Source organism: Micrasema longulum, unplaced genomic scaffold (assembly GCF_059751315.1).
Source record: "Micrasema longulum isolate JH-2025_06_02 unplaced genomic scaffold, ASM5975131v1 h1tg000453l, whole genome shotgun sequence".
In the NCBI taxonomy this organism is placed as follows: Eukaryota; Metazoa; Arthropoda; class Insecta; order Trichoptera; family Brachycentridae; genus Micrasema; species Micrasema longulum.
Window position 1 is genome coordinate 2002415 of NW_028277652.1, and position 13673 is coordinate 2016087.

General features: G+C 31.5%; 1 protein-coding gene across 2 annotated transcripts; it reads left to right on the forward strand.

Moving 5' to 3' along the window:
• Window positions 1-363: 363 nt before the first annotated feature.
• On the forward strand, window positions 364-12329 carry Nt5c (5' nucleotidase C). 2 transcript variants are annotated; one of them, XM_088226643.1, is made up of 9 exons: window positions 364-664; window positions 775-950; window positions 1033-1260; window positions 3048-3167; window positions 3604-3761; window positions 5098-5284; window positions 7797-7937; window positions 8025-8176; window positions 8845-12329. In XM_088226643.1, exons 1-9 carry the CDS (start codon window positions 502-504, stop codon window positions 9047-9049), a joined length of 1530 nt encoding a protein of 509 aa, XP_088082769.1. In that variant the 5' UTR covers window positions 364-501; the 3' UTR covers window positions 9050-12329. The 2 variants fall into 2 exon arrangements, with proteins under 2 accessions (XP_088082769.1, XP_088082768.1); XM_088226642.1 differs by having other exon boundaries at window positions 366-664; window positions 3033-3167.
• Window positions 12330-13673: the final 1344 nt, after the last annotated feature.

Sequence of the window (13673 nt, forward strand, 5' to 3'; positions counted from 1 at the left end):
TTTTCAGTTTATCGGATAGATGGATGATTTTTATTTTATTTTAGTCCTATTTTTAGTTCAATTTTCGACAAGAAGTGTAAATTAAAGTTTGACAGACTGGATGTAGGCCGCGACCCTCGATATAACCAACGTAGATAATAATATTACATATTATTACTGTTATTTTCGTGTAAAATAAATAAAATTTGATTGCGTCTTCACACGGTAGGGTAATAAATTTTATGACGCGAAGGTGTAAAACAATTGGTTTCAATTCATTAAGTGTATTACCATCACCATCTTTATTTTTTTGATTCATACAGTTTGATATTTGGTGATTTAGCGCCTACGTGCAGTTTTTCACAATCGCATAGGTGATGCTGATGCGTGACATCTGGCGGCTGAAATAGGTATGTAAAGTGCCCGCGCAAACTCAGCTGTCCGCACCGCACGATACCAAATAGGTTATGTAGTTATGTGATTTTCGTCTTCTGCCGAGTGCGTCGAGTGCATTAGTCAAAAATGCATCGGGCGGGATTGTTCGGTTTGAACATTTTAGAATTATCCAGACCTTTGGTCAAATTAATTCCGAAAAAAAATGGACCGGCTCGCATCGCGAATCGCCAGTGTTCCACTAAAGATATTTTGAACGAAGCGTACAAGAGAACAAAAGTGAAATGCAAATGTAAGATTCTATTTTTGAATGTAACAATTCAGTTTTTTCGAATAATTATGTAAGGGCGATAGTGTCTCGTGAAAGCGCGTTTATATTGTTTTTGTTTTCGTCATTTTCAGCTAAGAAGCTGCCGCAAGATGTTAATGCTCACGGCGTATTTGCATGCAACGAGTTGGATCTCGAGGAAGTTCATGTTTACGGATTCGATTATGACTATACGTTGGCTCATTACAAAGAATCTCTCGATTATTTGCTCTACAATCTTGGAAGGGATACACTCGTTCAGAAATACAAGGTACTTGCGTACATATATGTTATTAACCCTGTCAATAGTTCGTTGCAGAATATAAATTGATGTGTTTATTATTTGATTACAGTATCCGCCTGATATACTGAAGCTCGAATATACTCCGGGCTTCGCGGTGCGCGGCCTTCACTATGATATCGAGAAAGGAATACTTTTGAAGTTGGATTCCTTCTTACAAATTCAATTTGGATCTGTTTACCGAGGATTAACACCTCTCGCTACAGACGAAGTGTTGAGCCTGTATAAAAACCGGATAATTCCAATAGCATATGTTGAAGGCCATTCCAAGAATGAATGGGTGAATACAATAATTATAATTTTGCATGCTTTACTTAGTGCATTATTATGTAGTTGGTTACCTACCTATATTTATTTATTAGTAGTTTTAAAAAAAATGTATATTAGTAATTCTGATTGTAATTAGGTTCTTGTAACAATACTAAATTATTTCATGGCATTAATGCATTTTAAGATTTCCCCACATTATTTCAATATGTATGATTGAAACCTATTGCCATCCAGGTTTTATAGTTATAGTTTGTTGAATATTTAGTAATACGCAATTTCAGAATATTTTTTCTGTAACAAGTACCTACTTACGCTCCAGAAACTGCATATCCACCCTTTAGCTGACATCGATCTTTTACAAGATGATGAAAAAACAGCTTACTTTATTGAAAGTTCAACTTATTTACGCCTTTCAATATTTAATAATGGAATGTTCATCCATAAACTGTCGCCCATTGAAAAAGTCTAGTACCTCTTAAAATAAGCTATTTTTTCATCATCACCCTTTAAAAATAACAAAAATGGCTTACACGATGTTGTTAGCTAAGCTACGATATGTGTGTTTTATTAGTGTTACACTTTTCTTTAAAACTTGTATTTGTTGGTTATCTTAGTGTAAAATAATTACCATAAGGCCATTTATATTAGTCTATTAATTGTAGTTTGCCTTTTGTACTTAAGGTCCTGGGTTCAATTCCCATCAAGCTGGATATGAAATATGGATTTCAAAAGTAGTTTTTCATTGCAATAAAACTTAACTAAACAAAACCGCTCTATAAAACTGTTTAAAATAATTACCATGAGGCGATTTATATTAGTCTAGTAATTGTAGTGATAAGTGTGTTTGCCTACTGTACTCGTTAAGGTCCAAACTTTATTTTGAACAGCATTCTCTCTTGTTATAAATATGTTCCAGCAGAACAGTGAGCAAAGTTTATTAAAGATTTGAATGGACTGTATATGTACAGTTCATGGGTTTTAAAAAAAAAATTGGGTGGTTAACTTTTAGAACATATTATTTTAAAAATAAAAATATAAATGTAATACTTTGATATTGTGTTCCAAAGTATTCCGTATACTGGAGCAATCCCTTGTTTCCTGCAACCAGATTTTCTATACTTTCTTCATTGCCGTTTTTAAGGAAATGAGCACAGTGCACATACAGAGTTTGGTATCACTTTCGATTGAACCACAAATGTTTAATTATCATTGAAAAAATGCCCGAATACAAAAAAGCGTAGTAAACGCTTCGACGAAGTACATTAAAAGGTTTCAAGTAGAACATACCTTCAAACTCTCAAAGTAATTAAAGGCTATTGCTATACGGATGAAAATCATTCTGGTATTATCAATCACAAAGTTAGCTATAGTTTAAAGCAAAACAATGGGCTGTATGTAGTCAGGTCAAGAATCGTAAGCGTAGCGACGAAATTGTCTATTACGTGTCTGTTGTTGGACCAACAATTTGCGACGCTTTTGTTCTATGCAATAGAGCAAAATGCTGTCTCTACAATTGTGGCGCGTAATATAATATAGTAACTCCACGTTAAAACTACATGCATGTTTTTAAGTTATAAATCTAGTTGTAGACTTACCCTATTTTGCGGACGATAAGACACTTCGGACCGTAATATGCACCCCAATTTTTGGTTCAATTTCCAGAGATAAAAAGAGCATCTTATGGTCCGAAAAATATGGTAGTTATCTAAATTTGACTTTAATTGTATTTAGAAGTAAAGTAGAATGGATGGTTTGCTATCTCATTATCCTTATTACTTTCAGGATACACATTCGAAGATGATACATCTGGCTGACTTGTTCTCAGTACCCGAAGTCAGCCTATTATGTAATGTCGCCGAGCTGTTTATTCGGAACCATATTGACTATCATCCGGAGATCTTGTTCAGAGACGTTAAAGTGAGTTGTTAGTTGATCAGCCTTCGCGACTTTGATTGATCGCAATTATCTCATTATTACGGCACACTGGGGGACTAGACTTGTCAATTGCAAATATTTATTAGCTGTCACATCAACTTTAATATAAATATTATTCCATTCGTTTTATTACACGGGTGTTCTTCATTTCATTGTATATTAATTTATTTTATACTCGGCCCTTTATATTATACTTTTTTAGCTGTTCTTTTGTATAATAACAGACATGAGTACATTATTAGCACATTAAACTTTCAAGTTAAATTGTTGAACTTTTGGATGATTGACAGTCAAAGTACGAAATTATGATACTATTACTGGCGATTATGATACTAATACTCGGCTTGAACTATGCGAGGATTTTACTATTTATCTACAAAATTATTTGTTTATTTAATATAGTGTTTTTTTTTTACAGAACTCTGTCAAAAGTTGTCATCCAATAATGCATAGCATAGTAGCAGAAAATGTCAAGGAGTATATTTACACTAATTCAGATATAAGGAAATATTTTAATAAGTTAAAAGATGTGGACAAGAAGCTTTTCCTAGTGACAAACAGCCCATACCATTTTGTGTAAGTTAGTAATATAATGCTTTCTTTTACCCCTACAACAGGCCAGGAAGCCCAATTACAGGGTTGAATTGCAGCGCAGAATACCCGGGATTGAGAAAAATCACATTTAATTTATGTGTTCTCACCAAAATAGAAACCGGAACCTTTCATGTGTGAGTCTAGCGTCTTAACCACTACACAACGGAGGCTACCTTACTAGTAATAATATTTATTTATGACAAAAGAGCCGCATCTTCAGGGCACCACTAGTTAAACCCGAGGATGTGAAAGTGCTTGCCCTTTATCTAATAGATTTTGTGATGGGGAAGTTAACGTATGATATAGAACCATGACAAAATATTTTAAGGAACATACATTGGCATGACATACAAGTCCTATCAGGCAGGAAAGGGTTAAAGACCTGTCAATTATCAACTAATAGCAATAGCTTGTTATTGAGTGCACAGATATTAGTGTTAAATAATATAAAATAAGAGACTAAAGTCTAATAACATAATATTTTATACAAATAAAACAACATATGTACTATAGTTTTGATACTTTGGAAGGAAAAATTGGAAAAAACAAGCTGCATTTTAAACAAAATAATAAAAAAAGTAATATAATTAACTAATCTAGAATATTAGAGTTGATAGTACTGCTATTCGTTAACTTATAAACGCTATCTGTTCTGGCAGATAGGTTGCATGCAATAATTTCCTAACATATATAATTACTTACGCTGTGTGATGATATTTTTATGCGATGAAAATGAAATAGAGTGTCACTGTCATTTATCGGGTTTCTCTTTGTTTGTTTTTATATTATTTTGGGTTGGTCTATGGTTAAATAATCATTACCATTCCTGATACTTGGAAATCTCCATGTATTGTATTGTTTTTTTTATTTATACATTTGTTGCAAATAAGTTAATTATACTACAGTAAAATGGTTCAAAATTATATTTATAAAACATACAAAAATAGCATTTTAAAGGTGGAAATGCATTATTAAAATATAGTAAAACTCAAATTATCTGGATTAATGAGTGCCAGACATCTGGATATGCAGAAATCTAGATAGTTGGATTAACCATTAAATTAAGGCAATGTTTTGAAAGAAGACGCAAAACTTACTGTATGATCACTATTTTTATTGCTTTCAAAATAATATATCGAATCGCAATCAAATTAAAGTCCAGCAAAGTTAATTAAGCTACCAGTGCCCTTTTTTATTAGTTATTATAACATCTCCTTTATTTTTTATTTTTTATGATCCGGATATTTGGCAATCTGGATGACTGGAGTTTGGATAAACAGAGTTCTACTTTATGTACTTAATTATCTAATGTTTTCAGAAATGCTGGAATGGATGTATTAGTGGGCCCAGATTGGCGTGATTTCTTCGATGTGGTGATAGTATCCGCCCGCAAGCCGCGATTCTTCACAGAGAAGTCTCGGCCCATTAGGGTGTTTGATCAGACCTCAGGGGTCCATGTCTGGGACAAAGTCACCAAGCTTGAGAAGGGCGTCATATATTATGAGGTAATTTCGCCACTCTATACAATTTACGTGCTAACACATTTTAAGGGTTTTGAAAGTACGGTTGACTAATGATGACAATTTGACGCTTTTCTAAACGAAACACAGTTTTAGAGATTATTTTTATGTGTCATAATGATAATAAAGTAGATCGCATGTATTCCCGTAGCTGTAGCAATCGGTAAAAGTTGTTTACTTACTTTTTACTAATATAAACCCCCACACTATTTTGTAATATTTCTTCAACTCGTATTACATGGGTCAGAAAATGGTAGATTCTTGCTCAATAATTCTCGCGCTAAATCTTAAGTCGTTTAATTTACTGTTTTACACAGGGCAACTTCTTTAACTGGCGTTTCACAGTTGACAAAACTAGCTATCTTGTGACGATGCGACTACTGACAACTAACATATTCTGCAACTTCAGGTTTCTAAAATAACATGGATCATGAACTATTTCCAGAAAAGAATGGCGAGCGTGATGTGAAAAAGTACAGTGAAACAAACGAGACTGAGGATAAATAAAATCACACGAGCAACAATAAATATGCTTTGACAGTTGAAGTTGACAGTTAACGGTATCCCCATGTAATACGAGCTTTATTAAAATAAACTGTTGATATTATTATGTTTGCAACTTAAATGGTCCACAAAATATGCAATACAATACAATATACATTGATTATTGTGATGAACCTTCCCTGGCATTTTCAGAGCAGACGATCAATATTTTTCATCTAGAGCATAGGTGGCCAAATCGAGCGCATATTCATTCCTACTCGCTCACCTGTCTGATGCGTCGAAAAAAGAATCAATTTGTTCAGTTACATAAGATACAGTACATTTTTTCCCATGGTCAGTGAGGAAGTTCAGTGGTTTTTAAAAAAAAAAATATTTGTTAATAGACTGTTAAACTAAGTCAAAATTTTTTTTTTTTAATTTTTACATATCGTATTATCGGCGCTACGATTTTTTAATGTTTTGTATTTCTGAAATAACTCCGCGTGTGACGTCAGAGGTTCATTTCCGCTTATTCTCATTCAGTTCTTCCTATTGGTCCAGAAGCGACAAGCAGACCGGAAATCTTCCATAGCTCTCAGATCATAGGTTGATTCAGTCATTTAAAGTAGTGCGTTTTTATCAAAATATTTTTTATTATTTTTTCTGTACATTTTCAAGAAACTTTGCTGTACAATTTAATGCTCTAATTTTTACCCCGCGTAAGAAAACATTTTTTGTATCCAATTTCCTGTAGGGCTGAAGTGCCTCATTAACAAAAGTGTGTCCATTTGCCTCTCAAATAAATTACTTCATTATAATTTTGTCCATCCTCCAAATAGATTGCTTGAGAAAATGTCATGTAATCAATGTTTATTTTCAATTTAAACTTATTTTATATTATATTAAATAAGTTCCAAGTAGGTCGCTTGTAGTGGTTACTTTGGCCACCCATGATCTAGATCTAGAGGGGTGTATAACTTCAAAATACGAAATACAGCATATTTACAACTTTCAACTTATGTCCAATTATCCCGAATGAACATTACGCATAGAACTTAGACTATCGGACCATTTTTCTAATACCAGTATTTTTTCGATGTTTCAATTCCAAATATCGGAAACCCGGTATTTCAATCTTTAAAATATATTTTTGCTAAATACTTAATAAGTACATATTTGAAAATCCTAATCTTCTTTGCTTCACAGTATTTAGTTTTCAGGTTAAAATCCTTGTAAAAAACATAAATTCTGGAATTAAAAGTGTTTCAAAGTAAATCAACAATAATTATTTAAATTCACTGTTTATTTGTGAGGTCTTCGACTCAATTTAAGCTTAGGTAGGTACATGTATTTGAAACGTGACAGTTACATCCTTAACCTAACAAACACATACATGTCTTAAAACACACAATGCTATGCTTTATCAATTTCAACAAAAACATAAAATATAATAAACAATACTTAAGATAGGCACTTTTAAGCAAGTCTGTAAGCGTTAAATAACTTCTAAATAAATATTAATAACATTATTGGCAGCCATGGGTTGTAGAAGTAATGTTAACTAACTAAAACGACTAAGAAGATTCTGTCACTACTGACGCTAATGGCGGAGTTTGGTTGAACGAAATCAGTTTTCTGATTGACTGAATGAGCGGAATGGCATGTGGCGTGAAAAAGAATCTCATTTGAAGTTTGAAACTTTAAAACCAGACAGAATAAAAAAAATCTCATCTATTATCGAAATCCCGGTAATAGAGAATTCTGTGTTGTTTGTTTTCAATATTGCATTTTTGGTCTGATATTCCGGTTTTTCGGTATCCTTGAAATCCGCTGTCTATGCTCTAATTGTGGAAGTCCAAATGAATCTGTAATTGCGTCCGCATATAAAAATGCCATAGACAATCAACACCATTAGCTAACAAATAAAACCAAATTATAACAAAAAAGATTTCGAGGAACTAGTGGTAATGCAATTTTGTCAATGTTGTCATTAAATTACCTTTTAACTTTTTAGGGCACAGTTCGTCAATTACAAGAATTGACTGGTTGGAGAGGAGAGCAGGTTTTGTATTTCGGAGACCATCCGTACAGTGACTTAGCCGATGTGACTCTGGAGCACGGTTGGAGGACTGGAGCCATTATTAATGAACTCGGGGTAAGCTATATCTATCAATATGTTTGTTATGGATAAAACTATCGCAATTATAATTATGTACAATTGTTTTTCTTGTTGTTTTTACAGCACGAGATCAAAACCTTGAATAACACCTTGTTTAAAGAAAATGCAAATTGGCTGCAAATGTTGACCCAATTAATAGAAGATCACCAAGACTTTGGAGGAGATGAGGCTCGCATTATTCTGCAGCAGTGGATGAACGAAAGAGATACGTTAAGGTATTTAGTTTTTTTATTTAGAAATAATTTATGTAATAAACGTCAATGGAATCATATGTGTTATGTTGATTGTAACAAATTAAATTGAATTATTAAATTTTTTGCTTGATTATTAATCAATTTCAAATATAAAAAAAAAAAAACGTTGAACACGATCAATCCTTATTTTCATACAAAAGTGGATCAAGCCATAACAACTGTTCAATTAATTAAAGTTTTTTTAAAGATTTTATTATTTGATTAATATGTTTGTATTTAACCCACTCTGATATAAAGGTGGTGAATTGCTGGGCAATGTCATTTTGGCCCTAAACCACGATGCCGATAATTTGCCGATTTGTCTTTAAATTATATTTTTTATATTAAAATTGACTCAAAATGCACTATAATGATTTAAATTGGTATTTTTATTGAAAATAAATAAAGTCGTCTCATTTTTATTTTACAAATGCTTTAGTTTTCATACTATTTTCAAAAAATGAACCAAATTAAATCATGTGAACAAATTATGTGTACATGTTCATGGTGAAATTTGTATTCAGATTTCAACCTACCGCTTAATTACCACAATAAATTCATAGGTATTATGAGGAATTTATAATGTTATCTGAATTCTTGTCTCATAAGAGTCTACAAACATTATCAAAGTAATACTTTTGTTGTTGCAGGAACGAGATAAAAGCTGTTTTTAATCCACAGTTTGGAAGCGTGTTCCGCACCTATCATAATCCCACCTACTTCTCTAGAAGACTGTTTAGGTTCGCCGACATCTACACTTCGCGTATAACTAACCTAAACAGATATTCACTTACTCATACTTTCTATCCTCGGCGTGGCGTGATGCCTCACGAGTATTGCTCCTACTTCATGTAGGCCCTTCACTAGCTTGATGTTTAGTTCTAGTCTTCTGTGTATAGCGTAGATAAGAGTAATAGTATTATTTTTATCCTTTTATTGATTGTTTAAACACTTTCTAGCTTCTCGCCAGAAGGTCTTACGTGTTATTGTACTGAGTTTTGTAATAATTAAGTGTCATGTGCAATTGATAAACAATCTTTAGTTAATGAAATTGGAGAATGCTGTTCCGGAACATGGATTGATTGGTTAGAAATGATAGATTTCATTGTAAGAGTAAATAAAAAATATCTCCAGTGTAGCTTATAAATGTTATTGACTAAAATATTTAAAAAAAGGATTTGTTTAAAAATAACGCATCACAAGAAACATTCGGTTCCAGATATACATGTATATTGATTTCCTATATTTATAACTTTTTTCTAGGTACTTATTAAAAATTTATATTTTATAATGTTTTTTAGTCAGGGCGACATTGGATGTATTTTTTGTATGTCCTAGAAGGTGTTAATCAATTGAGAATTTGCAATTTCGCACTCAAATCAAATGATTTTTATAATTTTCCTATTTAAATATACTTAAGAATTATGTTAGATGTGGGCAAATTACGAATCGAGGGTTGCAAGAATTCAGAAATGTCAATTTATGCGGATAAAAGTATCTTGGATTTAATTAACAAAGAGTCAAACTGAATGCATAATCCAGACATTTTGTGAATATGTTGACAATAATTACTAAGATATAAAGATCAAAACATGAACTTTATTTCAATTGTATTGTAATAAGTGACATTTAGGTCATGTGTTGCTCGCTAGAGAAGTTAGATTTGCTCACCAGAAATTTGTTATTTGGTTGTGTGATAAAAAATAGAAACCAATTTATTTATTTATCAACCATTTTGTATTTATGGTAGATAAAGAAATTAGCAAGTCATAATGTTGCCTTATTCATTGTGATAAATTATTTGCTCTTCATTTTAAATGAAAAATAGCTCATCTAAGTATTTTGTATTTGGGTATTATCAAATCCAAACTAAATTATTGCCAAATTTTTTTGTAAAGCTTTATGATATTTAGTAGTTAAGTGTTTTGATTGTAAATGTTGAAGGTTCTTCTTGAAAATAATAAGTAAATGTATAAAATAAGATATTATAACAAATGTCCACACACAACGTAAGTACATACAAGCATTGGATATCAAAATATGTACCTATACAAGTTTTTTTCATTTTTATTAATATTTTTCATGGTTGTTTTATATACTCACAAAACTCATGTTGAATTTACAATAGTTTTTTTTTTTACAGGTTTTACAAACACCGTAGAAAAATATTTTAATCAACATTATTTTTATTGATGGTATCTTTGCAACGTTTTTTTGGCTGTGTGATAGACATGTTTTCAAACAAGCGTATTGTTTATTTCTAATATCCTAGGTTTTAAAATTTATTTCATATTTTAAAAGATCTTATTTGACCGATACCAAAGTTTAGCACATTGAAAAAAGTGTTTTTTATAAATGCTTTTAAGTATTAAGTATACATATTAATTTGTTCACAATGTTAAGCATTTTTTTGTGATTTTCATAATTCATTCTTCGTATTGATAGTAATCATATTTGAAAACATTAGTTTTAAGCAGAATGCCCAGCAGGGACCTATGGATAGTCATTATCTGCCGAGTATTTCCTAATGTTGTACACTTATAATTATCCCGTTCATTATGTATGTACGTAGTTAGCTTGTTAATTCAAAACATTGTCATTATTTTTTTCAGCCATGAATGTATTTTATCTATAAAAAGGTTAGGAAGGTTATCATAATTTATCTAGAAATATAAAATGGCACGATTTTTCAGAAAGAAAATACTTTGATTCTTTATAGAATGTTGACATAAAAGATTTTTTTACTGTATTGTCAAAACATGCTTAGGTATTTCTGACATATTTTAATTTAATTGCACCTCTGAGGAAATTTTCCATACTATATAAAGCGCTAAACTATTTATCCAAAATAATGTATTTCATAAATATTTAAAGCCCTTATTTCTCCATTGATTTTCCATTTTAAATATGTTACTAGTTGATTTGTAGTATTTAATGAGCCAAGTAAAAGACATTTCACATTAAAAATAATTTTCTACTTTGACTCGTAAAATACATACTTGACATATTCAGGAGACCTTGTTGTGTGTTCAAAATGAGGAATTTCAGTGGCTTAAAAAAAAAGTTAATACTTTCAAACTAAACTAAAAAATAATAATGATCTGTTGTATTATCATCGCTATGATTTTTTAAGTTTTGTAATTTTGAAAAATCCCTCCGAAACTTCGAAATTACACCTCCCGCTATGTCACAAGTTCAAGTCAGTGAGTGTTTCTGGCACGTAAAAGTTGAATCCTGTCCAATTATAAAAACAAACTATTTGTACCTTCGTAACATGCTAAATGTAAAAAAAAAATCGTTTCCCTGGAGACGGAAATTGGTCGTCGGTTGCCACAACAACGTAACAAACATAGAGTAATAATACGCCACCGTCTAATAGAGTCGCCCATATGGACAAAAACTATTCTATGATTATCAGCTACAAAGTTAGCTACAGTTTACAGAAATACAACGGGCCATATGTACTTAGGCCGAGAATTGCAAGTGCTAACTGAAACCGTCCGTTACACATTTGTTGTTAAACTAAAAACCAAACCAAAAATTTGGAACGCTTTTATTCTATGCAATAGAGCTAAAGAGCTTCTCTATAAATGGGAGCGAATTATTACTCTTATGTGGTCACATAAAACTGTGACATTGAAAAGTACTTTTATTCAATTAAATGCTCTAATTTTTACCCTGTGTAAGAAAACATTTTTTATATCCGATTTCCCTTAGCACTGAATTTCCCCACTTTAAGTTTTGTTTTTATTAAAAGGAACTATCCAACCAGGTAGTAAGTACTATTTTTTGTTGTTTATGAAAATATTGTGAAACTAAAATTCAGATTTTTTAAATGAAACCTCTTCATTGCTAACTGTACACTAGACGGGTGTAACTTAATAAATACATTACTAAATGGAATAAAAGCTATTGCTATTGTATTTAATAAAAGCTATTGTATTTAATAAAAGCTATTGCTGAAAGATTAGTTTTCCATAATCTACTACTCAAGGTCCATAATACTCGGTAGGCAAAGTAGACATCTTAGGTACTAAATATAAACATTACTACTATGTTCAATTTATGGAAAGTGAAACTCTTGTTTATGACCTGATTTTTGTTGTTGAAAACTATTAAAAAATTATGAAATATCTTAGTTAGTTTTATTGTCTTTGAGACGAAATCGAAAATGGAAACACCCGTACACTTTTTCAATTTTACACTTCTTTTACCGGTTAATTTAATCGACAATGTTCTGAGTATGTTCAAATGTTGGTAGCTGAATTTCCTACCTAAAGTGGCCACTTAAACCAGCCAATGACAGGTCACAGATCCTTTAAATGGCTAGACTTCATCCACTATGTGTTTTAGGTAATAGCTTTCTCTGGATTATGTCTAGTCTGCCTAGTTAGGTACAATCTGATTTAAGGCAGACATTTTTATGCAAAACAAACAACAAAATGACTGCCTACTGGTCAATTGATTGATTGACTTATTTAATATTTCACCAGAATACTTTACATGTTTCTGTTGAATTAACAATGTATTCAAATGTAACATATCAAGTAAAATATGAATGATGAATAATAAAAAAAACATAGACAAAAGAAGGTACATCACGGTAATAATAATTGGTATGTTTTTTTGTTTTTCGATGTATTACCGAAATACTTGAGCACAAAAAAAGAATAATAACTTTAAAAAATAAAGTTGTAGATGGGCGTTTAGAGAGCTAAATACAAAAAATGACATGAAAAAAAAAAACATTTTAAGGAGTTGAAAATAACTTATTATTAGAAATTGGGAATCAAGTTGTTATTTATTTATTTATTTATTTATTTATTTATTTATTTACGGACAAAGTCCATTATAAACATTACAATTAAAAGAAATTTTTACAAAGGAATAAAAAAAATATAAGGAACAGAAATAAGCAGCAAAGACAGATGATAGATTTTTTAGATTAAGTAAAAAGCATAGGCTAACTATACAGATTCTTTAGCTGATTTGTAAAGAAAGACATCCTTACACCATAATAATCAAGATCTTGATGATCGTTCACCCGCCTGATCATTCTGGGCAAAGGCGACTGTGCACCATAATTGGTCCTGTAGTGACCGAGGAAAAGCATTTCATTATTTCTTAGTCTACGGGTGGGAACGTTAAAAAGAATCTTTTGCAAAATTTCAGGGGCATCAATGAGACAGTTCATAATTTTATACATGCAGATTATATCTGCAATGCATCTGCGTTTTTCAAGACTTGATATGCTTAAAAACCTCTCCATATCAGAATATGAATAGTCTCCTCTTTCCAATCCCATCTTCCATGCAATTTTTCTTATAAAACGATGTTGAACTGATTCAAGGCGCTTGATATGAACAGCATAATGAGGGGACCAGATTACAGATGCATATTCAAGAATAGGGCGAACTAAAGAGCAATAAAGTGTTTTAAGTGTAAGCATACTTTGGAAATCAGACGTAGTTCTATTAAT

What these genes read in the sequence shown, in the direction of transcription:
- Nt5c (XM_088226642.1), top strand. Translation starts at nt 502, where the DNA reads ATGCATCGGGCGGGATTGTTCGGTTTGAACATTTTAGAATTATCCAGA. An exon ending in AACAAAAGTGAAATGCAAAT is followed by an intron (nt 665 to 774) that starts GTAAGATTCTAT and finishes CGTCATTTTCAG; the next exon opens with CTAAGAAGCTGCCGCAAGAT. An exon ending in CACTCGTTCAGAAATACAAG is followed by an intron (nt 951 to 1,032) that starts GTACTTGCGTAC and finishes ATTTGATTACAG; the next exon opens with TATCCGCCTGATATACTGAA.